This window comes from Jaculus jaculus, chromosome 9 (genome assembly GCF_020740685.1).
Source record: "Jaculus jaculus isolate mJacJac1 chromosome 9, mJacJac1.mat.Y.cur, whole genome shotgun sequence".
NCBI classification, from domain to species: Eukaryota; Metazoa; Chordata; class Mammalia; order Rodentia; family Dipodidae; genus Jaculus; species Jaculus jaculus.
Window position 1 is genome coordinate 48,871,507 of NC_059110.1, and position 26,569 is coordinate 48,898,075.

The 26,569-nt window shown below is 39.3% G+C and overlaps 1 protein-coding gene across 3 annotated transcripts in view; it reads left to right on the plus strand.

Annotated features, from left to right (window-relative positions):
• The window catches only part of Man1a1 (mannosidase alpha class 1A member 1), a 248,649-nt gene that overhangs the window by 14,116 nt on the left and 207,964 nt on the right, over positions 1–26,569 (plus strand). Inside the window, exons 1-3 of one of the 3 annotated variants that reach the window (XM_045158201.1) lie at positions 4,805–4,845; positions 16,395–16,455; positions 24,741–24,837. In XM_045158201.1, coding sequence (XP_045014136.1) covers positions 4,832–4,845; positions 16,395–16,455; positions 24,741–24,837 — 172 coding nt within the window. In that variant the 5' untranslated portion in view covers positions 4,805–4,831. Of the gene's footprint in view, positions 1–4,804; positions 4,846–16,394; positions 16,456–24,740; positions 24,838–26,569 lie in introns of those variants that run through there. The other 2 variants (XM_045158202.1, XM_045158200.1) reach the window with 2 other exon arrangements.

Here is a 26,569-nt window from a genome sequence, read left to right on the forward strand (position 1 = left end):
ATAAATAAAAAATTTAAAAAAAAAAGAAAAGAAAAAAAATTAAAAAGAATAAAAGCAGCATAAATACACAGCCACATTTCTTCCAGTGTTGTGAGGCTCTATGCCAGGGAGTTTCATGCTTGTGAAATGAAGCCACAGATGTTTTTGTTGTATTTTGCTTTGAAACAAAAATCACTCAGCCCAATGCCTAGCAAGGGACATCATTCAATAAGTAGCTTTTATTTATTAATAACTAGGAATTGGTGGGAGGAACAAATGTAGACTTTTATTTTTATTTATTTGACAGAGAAAGAGGGAGGGGGAGAGAGAGAAAGAGAATGGGCACACCAGGGCCTCCAACCACTGCACACTAACTCCAGATATAAGTGCCCCCTTGTGCATCTGGCTAGCGTGAGTCCTGGGGAATTGAACCTGGGTCCTTTGGCTTTGCAGGCAAGTGCCTTAACCACTAAGCCGTCCCTCCAGTCCAAATGTGGACTTTTATTAAGAAAAATAATTGGGGTCTGGAGGGACGGCTTAGTGGTTAAGTCACAACCATCCTCCTACCTCTGCCTCCCAAGTGCTGGGATTAAAGGGGTGCGCCACCACACCTGGCTGTCAGTGTCTTTAATCATAACATTTTGGAAATGGAGGCAGGAGGACTGCTGTGAATTTGAGGCCAACTTGGGCTAGATAAAGAGGTCACGGTTGTCTTAAGGTAAAGTGTAAGACCCTGTTTTAAATTTACCCAAGTAAATTGAGTGCAGAAAGCTATTTCCAGGAAAGATAAGGAAGTTTTAGTTCCTTTATTTTCATTGTGCTTAGCTCCCTCCTTAGCTGCTCTTGCCAAAATTCCTGCTTCCCACAGCAGGCAGAAAAGAAAGTGTTGCTTGCCTTGTGCCATTGCTTCCCTCTGAAGTGATGCTCATCCCTGGGAAACCAGAGAGCAGTGAGCATGATTTCCATTCCTTCAGCAGTGTGCAGTTACTGGTGGTGCCCTAGCCTGGCCCTCAGGTCTGGGGTCAAGAAAGAAAGCAGGGAGAAGAATGAAATCTGGAGAAGTGCCTTCCAGGCAGTAGAAGAAAGATTTTGTAAACTGAAGAGCTTAAAATGTTTCAGCTCTGTGTATACCTTATAATTAGACATAAGGCACTTGCATCGCAGGCTGTAGCTATAGCCTTGGTGATAATATCCATGGACTATTAGGGCTACTATTGTGCTGGCAGCAAAAATTCCTAGTGTATTTCAAATAATTGAAAAGTGAAATGGAAAATAGAATTAATAATTTGCTCTTGGTTGGTCTTAATCTGCATTTTATTAACTTTGTAGTTTATGCCTAGAGGATTAGATTTAGAAATAGAATACCAGCTAATATTCTCAAAGCCTACTTCCTCTTACTTGGAACATTGTATCCCCTAAGACTCTTCTGAAGAACATTTTAACTGCTCTTAACCCCAACATAGGATATAACATTTAGGTTCTTTAGATTCAACCTAACATTATTTAAATTTTTAAATTACTTGACATTAGACTTCAAAACAAGCTTGTTTGAAATAACAACATGGAAAAGTGAAGGGGTTCTTTGCTGGGAAAAAGTTTCCATTTTCCCCACCCTCCCTTCTGGTCTGTATTTTTCCATCTTAGAATTTTGAATCTTCAGTTATAGGGGAAAATGAGAAACATGGAAATCAAAGGATATATTTCTATTTCCCTTGTTAAATTACTAAAATTTATTGAAAATAATTAGTTTTATAAATTTAGAAAAGAATTGAAATACCAAGGTATAGCATGGTGGAACTGAAATACAGTGATTTAAAAACACTTGTGTGAGGGAAGTTGATGAGGGCCACACTGTCCTCTTTAAAGTATTAAGCTTTTCTGGCTCGATTAGAGAGATGCCTGGAAACTTGGACTGTGTGGATCACTTCTGTGGTTGTAGTTCTCCACCCACCTGTGATCTGGAGAATTACACTCTAGGTTTTCCTTAGGAAAAGGTACTAGAATTTGACTTTTTAAAGGGATTTCTTTGAAGTCTAGGAACAAGCTTGGAAAACTATCACACCAGGTATAGCATGTGTCACAAGTAATTAGGTGTTAATGTTAGTTCACATAATGCTACTTTTGCTGCCTTTTACTGTCACAAATTTTCCCATGCTGTTCATCACTGTCTTTCCTTCTTTTTGTTTTGTCTCAGAGAGATCTGATGCCAATGATGGGAGGGTAGTGGCAGGAGGAGCATACATGACATTCTTCACATTGCCCATGTCAGGTTACTAGTGACCTTAATATTAAGAATTAACTATGAAAAAAAAAAAAGAATTGACTATGCTTGTCAGCAGGGACTGAACAGTACTCCAGCTTCCTGGAACTTGGAGATGGGAATTCTGGACACTAGACTGACAACGACAGATCATCTTTCCCTTTACATGCCAGGTGCTTGCAGTGCTTTAAAATTCCAGAGGGAGAGACCTGTCTAGCTACATGATAGGTTAGCATTTTTGTGGGCCTTCAGCTCTCCATAGAATTGCTTGAAAGCCATCTCAGAAAATAATGCCTTTGATTGATGTGAACTCTCATGTATCACCATGATGTTGTTGGTGTTTCCCAAAACACTGGGAGATTTTTACAGATGGAATGTTCATGGGCTGATGTGAAAGTGGCAAACAAAACTGTCCGGGTGGGCAAAGTTCTTCCAAAACTTCCAGGTAAGCCCAAACCCATTGGTTCACTCTGGAGTACTTTTTAAACCCCAGTGGGCAAAGAGCACATTAGTGGCCATAGAAGGGAGTTTGAAATGTAAAATAATCAGTAGTTTACCTTAATATTTGAAATGAAAATATTGGGCCGGAGAGATGGCTCAGTGGTTAAAGACACTTATTTGCAAAACCTGACAGCTTTGCTTTGATTTCCCAATACCCACATAGAGCCAGATGCACCAAGTGGCACATGTGTCTTTATAATGCCCATACATACATTTTGTCTGTGTCTTTCTCTGTCTCCCTCTCAAATAAATAAATAAAGTGTGTTTTAAATGTTCTTTAATTGATTCTTACACCCTAGCTTTTAGTAAGATCATGGATAAAAATAAGATCTGTGGGGATCAATGCCCTATTAGAAGAGGCAAGGGCCTAGAGGCCAGAGGAACATCAACATTTAAGAGATGTACAGAGAAAGGAAAATCAGAGATGCAGAAGGAATGTGAAAATACTGCACCTAAAGCAGTTAAAGGCACTGAGTTTCAGCAGTGTTGGATGCTGCTGAGAGGTGAGATAAGGGCTGAGCACTGTCCCTTGAGTTTGGTTTATTCCCTACTTATTTCAGGTTGAAGGTGGCTAGAGCTGGGGCAGATTCAGTGATGACTTTGGGTAGAAGGCATGTTGTAACAGAGCTAAAGGAACACAAAACTTTCAAGGAGGTACAGAGGATGGACTAGTGAGGCGGTGTGGTAGCTGATAGGGCACAGCAGGAAGACTGAGCATGGAAGAAGAACAGCTGGGCACTACTGAGCACAGTGCTCAGCTGGTGGCCATGGACTATGGTTGCCCTCTCAGTTCACTTATTTCATTGTTGCCTTCGTAACAGTCACTGTTCCCCACTTGGAGAAGGCAGACAAGTTGAGGGAGCCTTGGGGCTCTCATAGCTGTTTGGAAGAGAAGGAAGGCACATGGTCTCAGCTCTTGGTAGAGAATCTGACATAAGGGTTCATTTGTCTGTATTCACTTAATTTATATAAAGAAGAGGGGCAAATACAGGTATTAAGAGAGAGAGTATGTGTATCTCATGGCTCCAGGTCAGTAGGTACAGCAGGATTTCAGAGGGCCTGGATTTGAGTCTAGGAGGTGGTAGGATCTAAGGGCACTTGCTCTTTCTCTTGACTCTTTCTCTGGACACATCTGCTTTATTCTTCCTTCTGCAGACAAGCTCTTTAGGAGTCAGCCCTGGCCAGTAAGTTTAAGCACTAAGGGAGCATCTCAGAGATTCAGTTCCAAGTTCCCCAAATGGAAAGGTCCAGTCCAGTGTTAGGTAGGTATCTAATCAGTTCTGATCAGTGTAGGCATGGTGCAGAACCTCCTGAGAGGCTTTCACAGGGGTTCTGCCTGCAGCACTAGTATCTTATATTGTCTCATTAACTGCCACATTCCTGTTCATAAACCAGTTATCTATCCCGAGAGTAACATCATTTAGCAGCCTGTCTTATTGTTGCTTAGTAATGTGAAGTCTGAACACTTTAATGGTGGCCAGTTAACTAATACACACACACCACCTCTTTTATTCCAACTTTGCAAAAATGATCACGCCTTTCTATTCATCTTTTGAAATCCTATTTGTCTATCAGGACAAATTTGTCCAGATTTAAATCTTATCAGTTCATGCATTTTTACCTTTTCCTTTCCCTGCCAGCAGAAGATCATTTCTCTATTGGTATTTGTAAAGATTCTTTGTTTAAATATCTGTATTTTTGGCATTCTTTTGTTTGTTTGTTTGTTTGGTGGTGGTAGGGTCTCGCTCTGGGCCAGTCTGACCTGGAATTAACTATGTAGTCTCAGAGTGGCCTTGAACCCACAGCAGTCCTCCTACCTCTGCTTCCCAAGTGCTGGGACTAAAGGCGTGTGCCACCACGCCTGGCCTATTTTTGGCATTCTTAATGTTCAATGCAGCACATCCAAAGGTAACAAGATGTGTAAGCTTATATGGGGTTTATCGCTTATCAGCAGTCTAATCTGTACAAATAGTGCCCTTATCTGTGAAATACCTATTTAAGGAGATGGCTTAAGTGTTTTGAAAGACCTCATTTTTTTTTTTTTTTTTTTTTTTTTGGCCCCTGTCTGCTGAGTTTCCTCAAACCTGTGGAATGAATGGCTCTGGGTAAGTTAATTTTGGCCTTGTCTTGAGCATATGGTGTGGTATAAACTTTCTGTTTCTGCTGGCTGTAAACAGTACAGATTGCTCCATGCAGGTATGCAGGTCAGAGTAGGAGTGGTTTGTGGGACTTCTCTACACTAAGGCTCATAAGGCCAAAAGCAAGTGTCAGCTGGCCTTGGCTCTTTGTTGGAGGTTCTGGGAGAGAATGTGGTTTCACAATCATTAAGGGATCTTGTTATTTTGTTTGTGATGAAAATACTTAAAAATATCTTTTAGCTGTTTTTAAGGATAGAGCGCATTGTTATTATTGTTAGTCATCGTTGTCCAGCAGATCCCTTAAAAATATGGGCTGCTGCACAAATTTATTCATCTTCCATGTACAGGGGCCAGGCTAACCCTCTCAGCTTAATTCCAGTTTCCTTGTGTGTGGTGCAGAAGGGAGCATTCTTCTCTCTGCAGCATCCTCTGATGCCCTTGCTCAGCTCTGTGTCTCTCTGACTTATGCCTCTGGCCCTAGCTGAAACATTTTGAAGGACACCAGTGATTAGTTTGGGATAATCCACACTAATCTCTTCATGTTAAGCTCAGTTTAATTATTCACAAGTAACTTTGTTCTATTTGCTAATTCCCCTTTGCCATGTAAACTGCATACAAGCCAAGTATTACAGTTTGAACATCTCTGGGGTCACTCTTTCTGCTTATCTCTTCTTGGTACTTTTGTGTGTACAGTATGAGAAGCCAGTGAGGATCCCTTACATACACAGAACTACTCAATAGAAATGGTTACTTATATGGGCAATAGCTGTGATTTGTGCTCACCAAAGTAGGCTTTTACCCAAGAGCTATTTTGTGCTTTTGGTTATAGATAGGAATGACCCAGATCAAAAGAAACTAGATTCACAGTAGGTCCTTGAAGCCTTACTAAATATCTACAATAAAACATCTGTGGTAGTTTGGATAGATAGCCCCCAATATATTCAGTGTTTATTAGTTTGTAGTTTGTATCTGCAGCCACCTGGCTGGAGGCAGTACACTGGTGTTGGTAGGTTTGAGATTTCAGTATAAAGATACGTAAAGCATGCCTAGCTGGAGTTCCTGTTCTGTGTGGCTTTTGACTTTCAGGTTTATGTTTCTCTCTGTGTTTGGTCCTGTGAAAGGACCTATGGAATTTCTCCTGGATATGTAAGCTTCAGTAACATCCCTTCCTCCATAACTGTGCCTGGTCTGGAAGTTCATCTCAGTGAACCTGAAGTGTCTGCTACAACATCTCTGTAAAATCCTGTTCATGTTCATATTTTACAACTGAATGTTCTAAAGCTGTTGGAGACATCAAAGAAGCCAGAGTTCCACGATGCTAAAACTTATACAGGAAAAGCATACAGAAAAGTTTTGACATGGGTTTCTTCTACTGTGCCCTGACAGGTAGTGCAGAAGTTAGGGACATGAACTCTGATTTCCCTCTCTGCTACTTATGCAGCTGGTCACCTGTGAATTTATCTGTAAAACAAAGGAAATGTAGACCCTATGTATAGATCAGATTAAATGTATTTGAAGTACATGGAATTGTGACTTGTATCTAGTGCTCTCTATACAAGGGCTGTTCTAGTTGAACAGTTTGCTTTAACCTTTGGTTCACAACAGGGCCTGTGAACTTTGGCCACAAGATTACATTTGATAATGTTTGTAGATGATGGATGTTTCATTTGTTAGAATAGGAAGCACACATTTAACGCGTAGAGAACAGGGAAGTTGACAATAAATAGGGCTGGGCCAAGCACCATCCCCCCCCCCCAAATTAAAGATTGCCCATTTCAAATGTCAATAATGATGGGGTTGACAGACCTTGTTTTAAAACAGTAATTTTATAGATGCATTTGCAAGCATAATTTTGCTTGCAAATAAAATATCTACCTATAATGGATGACTTTTAACATCCTGAGGTATGAGTTATACAATTAAATACCACGTAGAAGAAAATGATTTGAGGTGGTTAAAAAAAAGAATGTGCTCTGCCTATCTATTTGTATATGTAATATGGATATCATAGAAAAAGAGTGCTTTACCTCAGAAATACACATTTAGGGTTTAGGTGAAATATTGAGTAGATTGTACAATTTTCTTAAGTTTTAAATTTTTGAGCAAATTTTCATCTACTACTCAAAAGGGAATTTGGTAACTGCTCTTTGTATGTTGAAACACAGTAATAGTCAAGATTGATACCTTATCAAGCATAGTATTAACATAGTTAGGACTTTCATTATAGTGTATGGCTTACAAGATCTGACATTTTGCCACAGTCATTTTTTCTATAAATGTTTTAAGGCTTGTGTGTTTATTGTCTGCATTTCCTCCCATCCCACGGGCATATCTATTGATATAATAATCTTCCATTGTACTTACCTACATCTCTCTTTTTCCTCTCACCTAAGTTTTAGCTCCACTCACGACTGTTTATACCTTTCTGTCTTCTTAGATTTCTCTTATAGATGATTGGTCAGTTATTGGAAGTACCTGCCATGTGCAGCAAACTGATTAAATTAACATGAGGGGAAGTTCCGAACACCCCTTCCCCTGTGTTCCATTCTGTTGCCTCCTTGGAGAAGCTGAGCCCCACAGGACACAGATGTAGCAGTAACCTGCAGTTGGGGATACTTACAGATTCAACAGAGCCTGGCCTGCTGGACAGTGAGTGCTCAGACAGACACGATGATTGAATATGTAGTACAGTTGCTAAGTATTGGTGAAATACATGATTTTGTGATCATGTAATAATGGAAATATATTTGTCTTGTGGTATTTAGAAGATTCTTGGCTTACATAGACTTCAACAGAAGGAAGGTGTGTATCACAGTTGGAATGCTCTCTACATAATTCTTGGTCATAATGACACAGCTTTGATTCTAGGCACAAAGGGAGTCAGGCCATGCACTTCACTTCAAAGAAAGAAACAAAACATTTGATTGAATTCATGTCTGTCACATTTTAAAATCAGAGCTAGAAACTGGGAAAAAAACATTTTGTAGTATAATGTTTGTTAAACCTCACAGGCTTGTTTCCATGACATTCAAATGGTAGTATAGTGATAAGAAGTACTCATTCTTTACAGACTATGATTAAGAATGTTCAATTCTACATGAACTGAGAATCTTCCAAGGTTTTGGGCAGGTTATCTCCTGTGATCTCAGGCCATTAGAATAGACAGCCCCTTCTGTCAACTGCCACCTTTTAGACTAGGTTGAGTGTTAGAGCTATACAGCAAAGATCTAGCTATGTGGAACCTGAAAATGAGTTAAGGCCTTCCTTCATTCTTGAACGAACTGCTGCCCAGTCTTGTTTCATCACTTCATCATTCTGCTTTGTGCTGAAGATATCTAGGAAAGGACTCTTAGCAGAACTTAGAAGAATTCTAAAATTTCTCCATCAAGAGTTAGTTGATGTGGGGAATAAGGATTATAGTCAGTCAGAGTTAAATATGTTGCACTACAGAAATTTCTGTAAGCACCATTGACCTGCTAGCCAATGCCACAGACTGGATTTCTTGCCCTCTTTAAGTGTATATAATGACAGTTTTTACTGATAGTCTGGACCAAGGCCTTAGAGGGACCTAAAGACTACAGATCACTGTAGGAAGACAGTTTCTTCCAGGAGATGGCTGATAACCAGTACTTCTAGAAGAGAATTGAAACCTGAATGTGGGTTTCAGAGATAACTAATAATGTAATTTAGTCATGGATGAAAACTCAGTAGAGCCTGGTACCAGACACTGTACAAATCAGGGAAAAAGTGGTGGTAGAGGGGAGGCAGGAGTGGATCCAGAAATATAGCGCTCAGCTATGTTAAAAGATGATCACATGTCACACAAGTGTGGCCCATTAGGAGCAAGAATTAATACTGTGTAGGCCTTGATGAAGGTTATGGCCCTTGAACATTGCATCACTGTCCAGTGTTAACATCTGTAGGCCATACAGTTGACCTATTAGATTTCAGAATGTCAGTTCTTTGTCAGTTAAGTTTGCACAAGGAGTTGAGAGGGTGACCCAAAACAGGACAAAGAAACAGGCAGAGACAAATTCCTCATAAATTCTGACAGAGTATCCTAGCAAAGTCAAAACATTCAACTTCTCTGAAGGAACATTTTAAACATGGACATGTTAAATCAAGTTCCAGTCCTAAGCCAAAGATAGTATTTTATAGTCAGTACCAGGAAGGTAGCTTCACTTAATGGCAGAAGGTCATACTTCTGTTTGGAACAGTAGTCCTCTTTCCAGAAAGGAAGGATATGGAGTCAAGTATTTTTAAAACAATGAAAATACAAAGGATAAGAGAGTTAGTTTATTTGGAAGTCGACAGTGGAAGATGAAGACATGTTCTATAAGTGATGGTAAAGATCTTCTAGGCCTGAAAAATGCATTACCCTGAACATTCTGGTAGAAATTTAAAATTTGATAAAGCCTTAATTAAAAAAATATCATTTTGCTTTTGCTTGATGGCTAATACCCAGAATTAGATATATGCCAGATTCAGCGGCCTTTTAAAATAGACCACATGACTTGATATTAGCATTCAGTGCAATGACTTCCAATTTTGTTCAGCTTTAAAACCAAGGAAAAGATCTCCATAAATTTAAGAAGAAAAAAAAATGCCAAATTATTAAGGAGCAGTCAGATTGATTTGCTGTTCAAGTAAACCACTCAAATATGTAAAACATTAGAATGAAAAATGTGTGAACATACATATGTTCTACCCGTTAAAGACTGTTAGGTTGATTCCACACTGTACAGCTCCTGCTTGTTGCCTATTCTGAAGCAGACACTGTAAAAGCTGCAATGTGCCCCTCAGCCTTTCCACAGCTACAGATTCTGGCTATGAACCATTCACCTAAGTCTGCAGGTGTTTGAGATTCTTCTTCCTTCTGTTTGAATGGTGGTGTCACAATGGCTGCTCTCGCTGCCACTAATATGAGTGTGAAGTTGACTGTAGTGGTAGTGTTCCTCAACAAAAGCCAGCCAGGAAGGCTGGAGCTCAAGTGAGGGTTATTTTACTGTCAACTGGTTTACCGTCATTTATGAAAAATAAGGTGTATACAGTGACAGTGATACAAATGGATTAGTGATACAAGTGGATGCTTGCCTTAAAAATAATACTGTATTACATATCCAAAGTAACTTGCCATTTTTAAAGAAACTACATAACATAATAGAAGTCTTATATAGTGTAGTCTTGAAAACTGACCACACTCTCTCTAAGGTTTTTTTTTTTTTTTTTAAGTGTGTTTAATGAGACATATGATGTTGTTGATTGAGCTAGAATCAACCTGAAGAGTGTTTCTACCATGTTAAATAGTATACGAAGCATTCCTTTCGTTTTTTTTGTTGTTGTTGTTTTTGGTAGCCACAAAGTACAATTTTTAGGATATTTGGCTGGTGATGAAATGTTGTCTACAATGAAACCCAGAATAGAGATTATGAAATAACCATGTGGGGAGCTCAAATAAAAGTGAACAAATATTTTTCAAAAGAAAGGCATTTTAGCTGTGAAAGTTTACATAACAAAGCTCTTTTTCCTTATGTGTAAGGTAACTTTTTCCTTACAGAAGTATGATATAGATACATAGTTTCATTTTGAACACCTTAATCTACCAACAAATTTTAATATTTATTCTTCAACCCACAAGTCTTTGGAACGAAAGAAGATTGGAAACTGGCTGTACACGCCATGTTTCTGAAAGTCTCACTTCTGAACAGCAAATTTCTCCAGAATAGTTTTATAGTAGAAATGACTTACACAAGCAACAAGGGCAGTACAGACAGAAGGCTTCAGAGTCAGTCAGAATCCAGAACCAGCCTCTACTGCTTCTAGAGGTGTGGTCTTCGTCTCCTATACAGGGACATGACTCCTTGGTGAGTGTGAAGGACTGAGAATACGTAGCCATAAATGCTGTCCATGAACATGGTTGGAATGATAAAAAATATCCTTGGGTGTATACTAGTTGAGGACTTTAAAATGTTACAGCATAATTCATTGCTACTCCAAAATTATACTTAGGAATCTTAATTTCTGGTAAAGACACATAAGCAGTTTTAGTGCATTTTTATTGTCCTATCCAGTTAATTTCTGAATATGTTACCTGTAGTGTACAAGAGGATTACTATCAGACTCATACATAATATAAATTTGAGGATGGGGATAGGTGTTTTACTTGTTTGTTAATAGTATACATTTTTAATGATAATGATTTCACAAGTTTAAAAAAACCAACTTTTCTATAATATGTGGCATTTTATAACCAGTCTCTTGTAATAAGTTATAACTTGTAATCCTTTGGCTCAGAGAATAGTGATATCTAGTTTTAATTTGATAATTGAACTTTTTTTAATATAGAGATAGGGATTGAACTCAGAGTTTTATGCATATTAGGCAAATACTTAACCACTGAACTATTCCCCTAGACCCTAGTTATAATTTGAAATGGAAACATTTGTGTCCTGCAACTCTACTCCAGATGCTTGTGCCACTTTGTGTATCTGGCTTACATAGGTACTGGGGGATTGAACCTGGGTCCTTTGGCTTTGCCGGCAAGTACCTTAGCTGCTAAGCCATCTCTCCAGCCCCTAACTCTACTCTTGATAATTTTATTTCTATGTACCCAAACCTGGAAGCAAGCAAGATACCATTTAGTAGGTGATTTAATAAATTGCTTTTATATAGACAATAAAATATCATTCAATACTAAAAGGTAAAGTCATAAAAATGAATGGTGGAAACTTAGATATGCATTAACAAGTGAAAGTAGCCAACCATAGATACTGTATCATCCCAGTTGGATCACATGCTGGACAGAGCAAAACTGGAGACAGTCAAAAGATCTGGGGTTACAGGGCTTGAGGGGATGTAAGAGATGAACAGGCCTACAGTGCCTGGGGTAAGTGAAAATATGTATATGCAATGGCAAATGCACCCCTTGTGCAGTTTGTCAGAACCTATAACCTGCACACTGAGGGATTCCACTGTCAACCATGGACTGGGTGGTGAGGTGCCAGTGTCATCTTGTTCCTCACTTGCCTCTCTGGGACAGGATGTTAATAGTGTAGAGGTTGTGTTTATTGGGATGGGATGTGTAAGCACTCTGCCTTTTCCTGTTTCATTTTACTTTAAACTCAAAACTGCTCTAAAAAAAAAACCATCCTGTTTTAGAAAACACAAAACAGGGGGGAAAAGAGCCCTACGACTTGCTTCTAGATAAACAAAAAATAGGGTTTGATTCTTTGGGGCTTAGTTGGTATGCTTAAAAAATTTTCTAAAGTTAACTATGGGATGAGGAGATGGCAAATTGAGTTTAAAACCAGACACAGTAGCTCTGTAATCCCAGTCCATCTATGGTAATATGGTTGGTGGAGACAGGAGATTCCTCAGAGGGCTTGTGTGCCAAGAAGGAATACAAGAGGCTTTGCCTCAAACAAGGAGGAAGGTAAGGGCTGACACCCAAAATTCTATGACCTTAGACACATACAGGAACACATACACACAAAGATAAAAATAATCTGGACGTTAATTTTGCTTTTAATAAAATGCAAGTCAGTCCCTTTTTATTGATCATTAACTGTCTTCACAGTTAGTCCCTTTACCATTAACAACTAGTGACACTATTACTTACTTCATAGTATTTACTTAGAATGGGAAAAGTAGGGCTGAGGACATGGCTCAGGGTATAAAGCTCTTGCCAGGAAAGTGTGAGTTCCTGAGTTCAGATTCCCCAGAACCCATGTAAAAGCCAGATGTACCTGGTACCTTGCGGTGAGAACAAGGCAGATGACGGATACTGTCCCAGAAGCTTCCAGGCAAGGTAGCCTGGCATTCACAGTGGTGAAAAATTAAAAATCCTGTCTCAAAAGTAGAAGGGGATGACTGATACTCAAAGTCATTCATTGATTTCCATAAGTGTGCTGTGGCATGAGTACATCTGTGTGCACACACACACACATAAACATGCACATACACCAAAACCTTAAAACAAAAAGTTTAGTGTTTATGAATGTGATAGATCCATCATTAAAATTTCTTAAAAGTCACATATTTTGGGCTTGATATGGGATGGCTTACTGTTTAAGGCACTTGCCTGCAAAGCCTAAGGACTCACGTTCTACTCTCCATATCCCACTTAAGCCAGACGCACAAGTTGACACAAGTGTACCATGTCATACATGTACACCAAATGGCACATGAATCAGCAGTTTGATTGCAATGGGTGGAGGCCCTGGCCTGTCAATTCTGTGTCTCATGAAAAATAAAACATACAAGCCGGGCATTGTGGTTCATGCCTTTAATCCCACTCAGGAGGTAGAGGTAGGAGGATAGCCATGAGTTCAAGGCCACCCTGAGACTACATAGTGAATTCCTTTTCAGCCTGGGCCAGAGTGAGACCTTACCTAAAAAAAAACAAAAAAAAAAAAAAAAAAGAAAGAAAGAAAAGAAGTCACATGTTTCTTTGTGTGTGTGTGTGTGTGTGTTGCTCAGATCCAACCCATACTTGCAGATTGCTCATTGTGGGTTTTTGGCTCCCGTGCCTTTTACAACCATCCCAGGTCTTGGCTTGGGGACCAGACAGGGTCGATCAGGTGGTATCATGGCCCATTAGAAGCTCCTGGCTGACCACAGAGGTCTTAGCTGGGCTAATCTAATGAGAGCAGTTTTAATATTAACTAAAAATCAACCAGGTAAACAGACAGAATCCTGTAGGGTGAACCTTTAGACCGAAGTGACAACCTTTGTATAAAGGGACTAAGGTCATTAACCACAAGGCAGGTGTTTTGGGTAGGAAAAAATACAAGTTAAAGATCTTCAACTGATGCAAAACTTTTATTAAAGGAAATGTTCTCTGCCATGGTGATTGTTTCCAAAAAGAATTCACACATGAACAAGGCTAATCACCAACTTTGGAGATACTAAATTATGAACCACCAGGACATTTTAGGAAAGGAATTTCTATATAAGATTTCTTTCTTGCTTTTTACTTTTTTCCCTGTACTCTCTTCCATTTGTTAACAGCACACAAGGACTAGAAACACTGGCTTTTCTTAGGAGAATGAGGTTTCTTAGAAACAGGGCAATCTGTCCTCTAAGTAAGTAGTGATTATGAGAATTTAATTTTTTTTTCCACTGGCTTTATCGGGCATTCTCTTTCTGATGAAATTGCTATTGCTAACCACCCTTATTTCCCTAGGGAATTGATATGCAGGAGCCCATTAAGGTTGATACACTAGCATTAAATAATTACTTCTTTATGAATCTCCTGCTGTCTTTTTAAAGAGTGTAGTGGCATTGGCTGGGGAGAGTCTTTAACTCTGAAGAAAATGTGCACACGTATATCTGGATTTGAGAGGCCACAATCTAGATTCGGTAACAAACAACTTGCACCCAAGCTACATCAAAGAGAAAGCATAGTCCTGGGGAAAAAAAGGAAAGAAAAACTAGTCAGTTTTGGCCTTGATGGTGGTGATAAACTTCAGAACATATTCAAACACAGGGGACAGTACTATGGCGCAGTCAGGGCCTGACATGAGGAAAAGGGATTCACAGTTTTCTATAAATCCCATGGCAGGCCAGGTTTGAATAGAGTGGAACCATTTTGTGTGCCCAGGTCCAAACCCAGAGGATTAGGGGTTAGTGCTGGATCCAAAACCTGAAATGGAGACACAGATGATACAGCTCAGAAGCTGAGATGGTGTGTATTATTTTGTTGCCAGTCCTGACAACAGCCCCTTGGGCTCTAGAGAAATCTGTCCTATATGTGGGGAACATCTGGAGAGTTCAGAAGCCACAGCTGCCCTAACATTTGGAAGCTGCAAATTCATTGGTGCTGTTTGCAGGGTAGTGGTAAGAATCAAAACAAAGGATTTATAGCCTCATGCTCATCTGTAAAATGGGTAGAAGACCTCACAGAGTGTGGTGGGGCTTAGGTGTGCTAATTCTGTCAGTGTCCTGTCACAGTGCAGTGTTGTAGGTGTTTGATAACACATTCATTCACTTCTTCCTTTGTAGCTTCCAATTCTACAACCCACAGAAGGACAGCTTTTACAGTTTTATTTGTAGAACAGTGTTTAAAATTCTAAACACTATCTCAACTGAGAACTATAACTTATACCAGGAAAGAGAACTGCTGAGAAACTTGTGCATGATGCCTTCTACATTTCAGCTCTCAAGGACTTTGTGTATCTTTAGCAAATAGTATCTATAGTGGGACCACAGACAGCAGACCAGGAAGTACTGCGGTACTATGGGTAGCCTATGCTAGAAGCAGATAGATGTTTGCTTGCTGAGCTGTGGGAAGCTGCTGTGTGACCACAGACCACCTGGGCCTATAACCCCCAGGACACCGCAAACTAATGACTCACGTGGCTTGCAGTATTTCCCTTTAATCTCCATACTATATTGAAGTGGCTTAAGCCAGGACCACATACCACTTGCCCTGATATGTCCATTCTTGCCCTTCAGTTATGGGCCTCTTTTTGATCCATATCCAAATAGAGGGATAGACCAGGAATCTGGTGGTAGAGACTAGAAGCTGTTCTATCCTTGTAATCTACACGACATACTATATTCTCAGCTCAACTGAAATTCAATAAACAAGAAAGTACATTTTTTATTGTGGAGTTATTTATTATAATTATTATACCATTATTTCCTAAATCTGACAGACCTACTCTGTTCCCATTTACAATTCTGGCATCACTAAGTACTCAGTAAGTAGAATTGTCATTGTAATGTTAAAAAAACAGTATTGGAAATCAAACACCTTAGTGGCTTTAGGGAAAGAGACAGAGACAATATATTTCAGCATTTTAAAGGGAAGTAGAGCCAAGCACGTGAATACATGTTTTAATATGGGGTGAAATTGGAGTCTTGGCCAGAAGGGGTTTTCTCTGCACAAGGTGATGACAGCTAGAAAGTGATAGGAGGCAGGCCTACTCAATGAATATCACTTCCAAGACTGTTGTAGGTGGCATCTTAGAACCTGTTAAGTGAGAGGGCTGACAGCTTTTAAATGTAACCATGGCAGACTCTAGGCCTGCAGTCTCTGGATGCAGTCATACCAGGCTCTGCATTCTGTCACCTCTAGGTGACATTGGCCTCTTTTCTTTATTTCCCATTAATTTATCTCTCCTTCAATTGCCCTGCCCTGCTCTGAGCTCACCAAATGCCTGAGTGCTTTTTTTCTCAGATATTCTTTCTTAGCTCAGCTCAGCTGTAGAAGCCTGGGAGGACACAGCAAAGGAAAAAGGTATTCACATGAATGTGTTCTGCTAGCCTGGTCACTTCTACCTTTGATCTCCTGACCATGCAGCTGTCAGGGAGATGATCTCTCTCTCTCTCTCTCTCTCTCTCTCTCTCTCTCTCTCTCTCTCCTCTCTCTGTTTCATTTTTGGTAACAGCAGTATTAAATTCATCAGCAAAATTGGGTGGAAAGTACAGAAAGCGCTCATGTATGACCCTCTCACTTGTCTGTATCCCACACTATAGTGGTGCTTTTTGTAACTGATTCTTCTTTTTTACAGAGGGGATCTATCTGTGCCTCCAGTCTGGCCTTATCTGCCTTCACCTCTCAAGTGCTGCAAGGCAGGTACCCCCATGATCACATACGCTTACTTTTTTTTAAGGATGAGAAAATTAATGGGTTAGACCCTTAGCCCTTAGCCTCACCTCCCAGAACCTGCTCTGCCATTTGCCTGTAACCTTCCTGCCTTAGCTCCTAGTCTCTTGTTGCCCAGTGTTTCTTGTATCTTCTTACCCACAGGATGGTAACATTAGATAAGCAGAGGGCTGGGTGGCTAGATTGCTCTCTCTTTGATCATCCAGAAATGTCTTCCCAGTGGATAAGAGAGGGTTTGGAGAAACTGAATTTTCCCAACTTACTTTCTATAATGATCTCTGCTCCCTCCTCTAGTTCTTCCACATGTTGAAGAAAGGAGGTGGACATATGACTTTAAAAATATTTTTGTTGTGGTTTTATCTGAACATTCTAAAACATTTATTTATTTATATTTTGGTTTTCCGAGGCAGGGTCTCACTCTGGTCCAGGCTGACCTGGAATTAATTATGTAGTCTCAGGATGGCCTCGAACTCGTAGTAATCCTCCTACCTCTGCCTCTCGTGTGCTGGGATTAAAGGCATGCGCCACCACTCCTGTCTTAAAAAGGATTTTTATATGGTAGATAATTCCTGGCAAAGTGGCAGAAACCACTGTAAGTGTCCCCGACCCCAACCCACTTTCATGCTTTTAAGATGAGTGTTTCTTAGAGCACTGACTCTTAATTAAAACAGTTTTCTCCCACCTAGACCTCAACTAAGCTAGATACAACCCTCTGTGACTTTTTTAGAAAGGAGGGAATATCACCACACTACAAATCTTTTTTTCAGCATTGATACAGGAGTTTGAGGTGACTTTGAAAGCAACAGAGCCATTCTTGGCTCTTGGTTGGGCCAGGAGTTAGGCTGCTGGGTTATCACTCATATAAAACTTCCACTGAGTCAATGGCCTCCAGGTTCCTGTCTTTGAGTTCAGAGAATGAACTGCACAGATCATGGAGAGTGATATTTTTAAAAGATTTTATTACAGAATGTTACAGAGCCTAACACAAGGAAAGAAGGTAAGGCACCTGAGAAATAGGAAGAGTGTCCCAGTTGTACAGTCTGCCTGGTGACTGATCAGAGCTTTTTTTTTTTTTTTTTTTTTTTTTTTAAATAAGAAGAAGAACTCCTTTAGGGAGGGAGTCATGTTTAAGGAAAAAGATATGGGGAGGAGCTTCTTTAGGGAAAAAAAGGTAAGGAAAAGACAGATTCTCCATCACAGGCCCAAGCATGGTACTGTCTTTGGCCACTTTCTCAGGGGCTCTGTGACCTGTAAACTGCATTGGTGCAACACAGCAAACAGGCTTGCAAAAGAGCTGTGTTACTTCTCCCCCCTTTGTAGTTTAACTCCCATTAATTAATAACCACTGGGACCAAACTGAAATTTTTATACATCTAGTTTTTAAAATATAGGCCACACTTATTTTTGGGCATCTAGAACCTGCTTGGTATACATATTTTTGTGAAGTCTTACTCTACATATGATGGTGTTGATAGGATAGAACCTTTATCATGTTAAGACCTCAAGCAGATACTGCCCTTTAATGTTTTCTGACTTCCCACCGACTCTCAAGCTCCAGGTCAAAGCCTTTACTAAGAGCCCTTCTCCCTCATGAGTTCCCCTTGCTCTTGTCCTGAGTCCCTGGGTAGTCTTATGCTGTGAGAGTCTTTCATACAACACTGTCCAGGCATGAGTTGTCACTTATCCTCTTGTGTGCATGTCCTCTTTGTAGATCAGACCCTAGTGGGGTGGGGGGGGAGGGGTAGGAGGACAAAAAACTTTACAAGCTTACCTGTTACAACTAAGATTTCATGAAAACAAGACACACTTTCAGGTAATGGAGGATATGAGAAAGCTAACTTTTTTTTTTTTTTTGGTTTTTTGAGGTAGGGTCTCACTCCAGCCCAGGCTGACCTGGAATTCACTATGGAGTCTCAGGGTAGCCTTGAACTCATGGCGATCCTCCTACCTCTGCCTCCCAAGTGTTGGGATTAAAGGCGTGTACCACCATGCCCGGCAAGAAAGCCAACTTTTTAAAGGCAGTTTGAGTTAGGGTTTCAGGCTCAAAGAGAACCCTGAGATGCCACCCCATCTTGTTGAGCTTGTGTCTGATGGAGATTGAGCTACAGTTCCTCCTGTTGCCCAGTCTAGCACTGCCCAGATGGACTGGCCCTCTAAATACACCAACCAATGGTGTCCCCCTTGCCTAAAGGCTCCTGTCTTTTTCCTGTCTTGAACACTGTCCTGCTCTGCTTAGCTAAGCTCAGTTTCTGTGCTCTGCCTGCCTGTCTTTGGTTTGGGCCACAGAGATAGACATGAGTTTGGCTCCACACCCAACCTGGCTGAGTGGAGGAAAAGAGCATAAAATTATTTCTTGGTTTGGATGGCTTTTCTGCTTGTCTCTGCTTTACAGTTTGGCTAACTTCTCTCTGATTACAGGCATGATTTTCCTCTGGTTTCTGTATCTACCATGTGAGGGTTTTTCCCAGGTTTTCCTACACAGGCTCCTAGGTTCTACCTCCCATGTGCCAGCAGCTTCAGTCTGTCTTTAAAAGCCTTCATTTCTCTGCAGTCTACATGCTTGCAGCTCTACTCCAATTTTCTCCCCCAAACCTCAATTTCTCTCAAACCTCATAAACTGTGCATTATTTCCACATGAGAACGTGTTTTCTAAACCCCACAATTTTTAATTTCTTCCTTAAATGAACCCCATAATTTATGATTTCCCTTCAGTAAACTTAATAGTTCATAATTTATCCTTCTTGAGTCCACCTTTATCAATTTTGTTAAAGGTAGGACAGAACCCAGAACTCCTGTATCAATACTGCACTTGATCTTAGCTAAAAGGTTGAGAAACAGTAAGACAACTTTCAGAATTGAAAGAACCATTTCTTTTTTTACACTATATCCTTTTTCTTCTACCTTTTGAATATCAATTCAATGTGTGCATATTTATAGAAAGCTTTATGCAGTATAGATTTACCTGATGTGGATGTATTTGTCTTTTGTGTTCATGTTTCTTGGAAAAAATTATAATATTCTTTATGATTATAATGATCAAAGACATGCTTAAATTTTTATCACAATTATATTTAAAATGCATTGAACATGCACTGTATGTTGGACAATTAAACTATGTGTAGAATTTTATTTAATCATTGCTGCAACTCATGAGACTGCACTTTTGTTTGTTAACAAGTGAGATCAGAGATTAATAGCTTTACTGAGGGTCACAAGCACTGGTGTGTGGGACACATATATGCCTGTGACCTTAGTCATCACTACTAAAGAAGTGAGATTTCCAATGAGGACAAACAGGGAGATAAGGAACAGCTTCAACAGGCCAAGAGCCATACCTCAGACAGGAAAGGAAGGTGGCTGGTCAGCATCCAGGAATCCACAGCGCCACCTGCAGGTCCCCAGCTGCTCTGCAGACACTGTGTGCTCTAGGTGCACCATGCAAAGGACTGTCTCCTTGCTGCCACTCTTGGCCTCTTCTTTTCTTCTCCATACCTTCTGTTCCCCTTGTGGCTGAAAGCTCCTTATGACCCCTTATATGTGTGTGTGTGTTTTTTTTTACATGTGTATGCATGTGTGTATATGTCTGTATTGTGCACGTAGAAGCTAGAGGTTGATGTTAGGTATCTTCCTCAGTTGCTCTTCACCTGATTTTTTGAGACAGTGTCTCCTACTGAAACAAAGCTTGCTCATTTGGCTAGACAAGGTAGCAGGAAAGTTCCCAGGATCCTCCTTAGCACCTTTGCTTTTATTGCCTTTTCTCTTTATGTTTGCATTGGTACTTCTGCTTCTCTGTCACTCTCTGGCTTCCAGATTATCTGAGGATGTCTTTGAGTTTAACTACCTTGTATAGAGGAGATGTTTGGGTGAATGCAGCTCTGTCCTTTAATGGTAAGAGTGGCACACAGGGAGAGCCACATGGAAGAATTCTGTGGTTCAAGCCCCAAGCCCAGTATCATTAACTGGGCCAGGATCACATTGTACTTCCTAGTGGTAGGCTATAAGTTGAACTTGAATTTAGAGGCCTGCTTGAGGGAGCAGTGACAGCTGAGTCTTTATAAGACCCACTTGTCAAAACTGGTGAGATATTCTTTCTTTTTAACATGATTTTTGTTCTTTGTGTATATATGTGTACTTGTTTATGTATGTAGGTGAATGTGGAGGCCAGAACTCATTTGACGTCTCCTTTAATCATTCAGTACTCAGTTTTTGAGATAGGGTCTCACACTAAACCTGGTATTTACTTACTCTACCAGAGTAACTTGGCACCAAACCTTAGGGATCATTCTGTTTCTACTTCCCTAGTGCAGGGATTTAGTTGTACACCACTGCGCCTAGATTTTTATGCGAATTCTGCAAATCTGGGGACTTAGGTCCTTTTGCTGGTATGGCTGATACTTGAGATTGTCAAGGAGATTTTTAAATGTGTCTGTCATGAAAAATTTTAAGGTCATATGATAAAGAAATATTTGCTAAAGGGTAGATATTAGCAACAAAAAATTAGGTTATGAAATCAAAACATAGCTGGAGGTGAGCAGAGCAGCGTGATAGCACACACCTTTAATCCTAGCCCTCGAGAGGCAGAGGGAAGAGGTTTGCCTTAAGTTCGAGGCCACCCTGAGATTACATGGTAAATTCCAGGTTAGCCTGGACTACAGTGAAACCCTACCTCGAAGAACAAAACAAAACATAGCTGAAGGAAATAAAAGTCTTATTTTGTTTTCACTGTCCATTGAAAACATAACATTTAAAACAAATTGTTAAGAACAATAGAGTTGTGCATGACATTTTCTAGTGTTCTCATTGTTCTCCTGTACTTAAACAAACTTTGGATGAGTCTGTAAAAGGGGAATGCTAAGCTTCTATATATATATTTCTGTTGGATTCTATGCAAGATAGTCTTATCTGTTTCCCTCTATTCTTTTAGCATCTTACTATTCAGAGTAGCTTTTCCCCAATAAATGACACTGACTAATTACTCAGCCCTAGTGTCAACTGAAATGAAAGTACAAATCAAAGAATATTTTCTAGGAGTATACAGTTAAGGAGACGAAAATGCTAATTTTTTAATAACTTATGCCTCAGTCCCATCCTTTCTGGGTAAGAACAATAGATTACTGTTATGAAATTCTATGTTTTTCTTTTGTTTTCGTTCCATCTAACCCTGTGTTTCCTTTCTTTTCACCAGTACAACTTTAAATATTCAGGAAAAAAAATCAGGTTTTTTTTCAGATTGTCTTTGTGAGGGTTTGGGGGCTGTATTTCAAGTTCTGATCAACCTCTGGTTTAGGCTGTTTTAATCCTCCTTCTTGGAATGTCAAGCTGTAGAACTCTAATTAAGTTGATGAAAGGCTAAAAACAAAATACAGGGCCTGTGAGAATCAAAATCAATTGTGTTCATAGACTATTAACAGTTGAGTTTTAGAAGTGACCTTTGTGTTCTGTTGGCTCACAGTAACACTGAGTCTGGAGAGACTGAAAGTCTTCATCCCTCAGCTGGATATAGCTTTATACTATAATATTATAAGTGAATAGCATTTTAATATTTTCAAATATCCATACAAGTCATAAATTTAAGTTAAACTGGTTTTATAAGTGACTTGTGAATTCAGTAGTATAATTATTTTGTGCATGCATCCCTGCCCTTTTCTACCCCACACAATATCTCACAGCTCTGCAAACAAAAGAAGACAACCCATGGAGCCAGTCAGCAATTTGCCTATTACCTGTTTACCTTACAGAAAATTCAGGAACCATTTGTGATATTCCATTCAGGGTGATTTGTCCATATTATGATCTTCCTTTTCAACTTTAAATCATAGAACTGTCAAGGGATAAGGAGCCCATTTGGGGGAATCATGTCATTGTAGGAAACTAAGCAATGTGTGTTAGATCTTCCCTTGGGGGAACAAGAAAAGTTAATATATACTGTGGAGGTAACTTGAAGAGGCTCTGTGCTACTAGACATAATATAAATAATAATATATTTGACGCAGGGACTCACACTTGCTGTGTAGTTCAATGTGTTCTTATCTCTTGATCTTTCTGCTTCTAACTCTTAAATGCTAGAATTGGAGATATATGCCACCATGCCTAGTTTGGATAATTGGTGACAAGGCAATGCAATCCTTCATGGGAAAGTTGTATGCTATACCTAAGCCAGTAATATTCTATAGGATTTGTTTCCATTCAGATTTAGAGTTAAAATAATTAATAGTTTTCTGTTTTTATGTCAAGTATATTCAAAAAGGTTTTAAGTTTTTTGAAGTATCATTGGAAATTCACAGGAATAGTTTAACCAAATATAATACATTTGATGATAAGAACAAAAAAATATAAAATTCAGGTATAAACTCAAGGCATTTGTGGATTTCATATGTCCAGCCTTTCTTTAGCTCACCCATTTCCTGTTTTTGGTGATATGAACCCAGTCAGTTTCAACAACTCTTGAAATTCAATCGATATGTAACTGCATACTACCATGTGGAATGTTGCATGCAAAGACACAGGCCATACTCCTTGCATGTAGCCTATGACGAATTATAATTCCCATTTTTCATCTGAGGAAAAAGCTACACAAAAATAGTGACTCATTCATGAGTATATGACTGATTGGTGATATTTTATGGACTATAAATATATTCTCTGACAAATCTATTATACTTTTATCAAATAAACTAATTGAAGAAAAGAAAATATAGAAAACAGTACCCTATAGACAATTTGGATTGTTAGAAGATTGACAGTCAGATGCATAAGAGGGAAATTATGTTGTAGAGTCAGTAAAAAGTGGTGATACAATATATTGGCTACTGCTTTGGGCTTTGGGCTTTGAAGCCAAGCCAGTATAGTAATGAACCCTGGTTCCTTGGCTATAATGTTGTGACTTTGAGTGAAATTTTGTTAAGTTTTTCATCTACCATATGATGACGTGGTATTTCACAGGGTTATGGAAAAATTTGAGCACCATTCTGAAGGCTAGCATTTAGCCTGAATACCAGCAGATAGGTAGTACAGATTCTTGGTAGCTATGAGTAGTACTAGTGGTGAGAAAGGAAGATAATTTACAACATGTTTAAATAAAGATGCTCATTATTATGTTCAAGGACATGAATAGACTGTTATGAGTTGAGTTGTTCTTACTGAAGATATTTAGTGACTAATGACCCTTGAATAGTACCTGTAATCTCATGCGATGCTTTTTTTAAGATTTCATTTTCATTTACTTATTAGAGAGAAAGAGAAAGAGAGTGTGAGAATGGGCACACCAGTGCTCTAGCCACTGCAAACGAATTCCAGATGCATGTGCCACCATGTACATCTGGCTTACATGGGACCTGGAGAATCGAACCTGGGTCCTTAGGCTTCATAGGCATGTGACTTAACCACTAAGCCATCTCTCCAGCCTCATGTGATGCTTTTAACAATGTTTTAAATATGGAACCAAATGAGAACATTTTCAGGTCATGCCCATACTTTAATTACTGCTATTAAAAGATACTTCTATGAATAAGTTCTAGACAGTGGAGACGTTCCTAACCCTTGAAAGTAATGATAATTATGACATAGTTTTTGAATGACTGAAAATTTATTATTTTTATGAAATAAACCATATATGAAAGATATTGTTGAACTATACTCTCTCACTCTGGAATAAAAAGGATCAATCTCAAGGTACATATTTATACATCCATCTATACCCCTTTAAAGGATAGTTATGCTATAGCAGATAAAGTTTTTTCAAACTGCAGGCATAACTATAGAGTTTAATTTTTACTTTCCTGTAATTTTATTTTTTCATACTTCTGAGTCTTAAATCACTAAAGAGTTTAAAGTGATGACCTTGAATATTTGTGTGTGCCTCATGAGATAAAGAGAGTAAAAAGAATCACAGGTAAAAAGTATATTTCTAAATTTGCAGATCATATCTTTTGTGAGGATTAAATAGATAAATATAGGGATGTTTCCTCATTTTAGGATAAATTTCTGTTGTTGGGAACTGACTTTTGATGATATTTATGTTAAATAGGATTTAATGGTCTCCCAAAAATTCCATTTGTAAACATAAAGGAGTAATGTCTGTATGATGTTCATATCCATCCTAACTTATATTGCCATCACCCTTTCTTTTCATTAATTATTTTCTTTTAAGCAACAAACTTTAATGTTCTTACCTTCAAATCTAAATTATCTGTTTTGTTTTAAAAAAGTATCCCTGTTCAAATTATAATCTTGCTTTTATTTCTTTGCTCAGATGATGAAACATGCTTGGAATAATTATAAACGCTATGCCTGGGGATTAAATGAACTGAAACCTTTATCAAAAGAAGGACATTCAAGCAGCTTATTTGGTGAGTAGAATGTGCTTTGATATTTTGTTTTGTGTTTTGGTATTTTGAGACAAGGGGTAATTAATACCTAGGCTGTCCTTGAGCTCACTGTAGCCTTCCTGCCTCAGCCTTCCCAGTGCTAGGGTTATAAGTGTGAGCTGCCACACCTGGGTTTTCATTGACAGGTTCTTCTTTCCAGTTGTCTGATCCAGTGGTGCTAGTGAAAGTCATAGATTCAGTGATTTTCCAGGTCTTCCATACACCAGGAAATTTGAACACATGCTGAAATTCAAGGACTGAACATAGCATGTCCTTGTATAGCACAGTGGCTGGGTGTTAGAGTGATCAGTATCTCATATCTAGGGCTGATTTCATGAGTGTGAGGCTCAGCATAAGGATTTTGATTTCCCTGGGTGTAGGTCACTTGCATTAACTGCTTCTTGCCTCCTAAAAGCTTTGTCCTTATAGATAAGCCGTACAAGCCAAGAGCCATCATGATCTTTACCACTTCTCATCTTGAAGCATCAGTGTGGGTACACTGGGACACCTATTTGAATGCTTTTTGCTGCATTGCATTTGGTCCTCACAGCAACCGGCTATAATTGGTATTATGGGTACTAATAATGTTCCTATTGTGGAAGCAGGAAACCAAACCGAAATGTTTGATGGATTCCTTTGGGCAAAGACCTTCTTCAAGCCTGCATACTAGCTTGATTTCTTTCCACCCTTAAAAATTTAACTACCAGCCGGGCGTGGTGGTGCATGCCTTTAATCCCAGCACTTGGGAGGCAGAGGTAGGATTGCCATGAGTTCTAGGCCACCCTGAAACTCCATAGTGAATTCCAGGTCAACCTGGGCTACAATGAGACCCTACCTCAAAAAACCAAAAAAAAAAAAAAAAAAAAAAAAGAAAAAAAGAAAAAGAAAAAATTAACTACCAGTGATGGGATGAAGGAAGTGAAGGAATTCATGACAGCTGAATTCCCCAGCCAAAAACATAACTTTCCATATTTTAACTAAACATGTTAAATGGCATCAGTACATATAATGGGCAACAGTTTCAGCTGGCCAGAAACTACCATGCCAAATATCATTGAACCTCATCATTAGACACATTTGATTGGTAATAAATATAATCAGAGAAGACCTTACTTAGAGGAAGAAGCCCTGCTTCAAGGTTGCTCTGGTGTGATGAACATGAGCATCCTTGTTCCTACTCATGATACAGTTTTCCATATTTTTGTCCTTGTAGGAATTTAGTTCTGGCATTTCTGGCACTGGTGTTAAGGAAAAATAATCCAAGTCTTTGCAGATTTAATAGTCTGGTTTAGCATACATGTGTGTAAATAGTGAGTTTGTAGAGCACAGGGTGTTTCAGTAGATAATCATAACATTAAAAAGTCTAATTCCGGGGCTGGAGAGATGGCTTAGCGGTTAAGCGCTTGCCTGTGAAGCCTAAGGACCCCGGTTCGAGGCTCGGTTCCCCAGGTCCCACGTTAGCCAGATGCACAAGGGGGCACACACGTCTGGAGTTCGTTTGCAGAGGCTGGAAGCCCTGGCGTGCCCATTCTCTATCTGTCTTTCTCTCTGTGTCTGCCGCTCTCAAATAAATAAATAAAAAATTAAAAAAAAAAAGTCTAATTCCAGAGGCTGGAGAGATGACTCAGTGGTTAACAGCACTTCCCATATAAGTATGGGGATCTAAGGGGTCTTGAGATCTTCTGAACTTGATTTCCCACCACCTGTGGGGAGT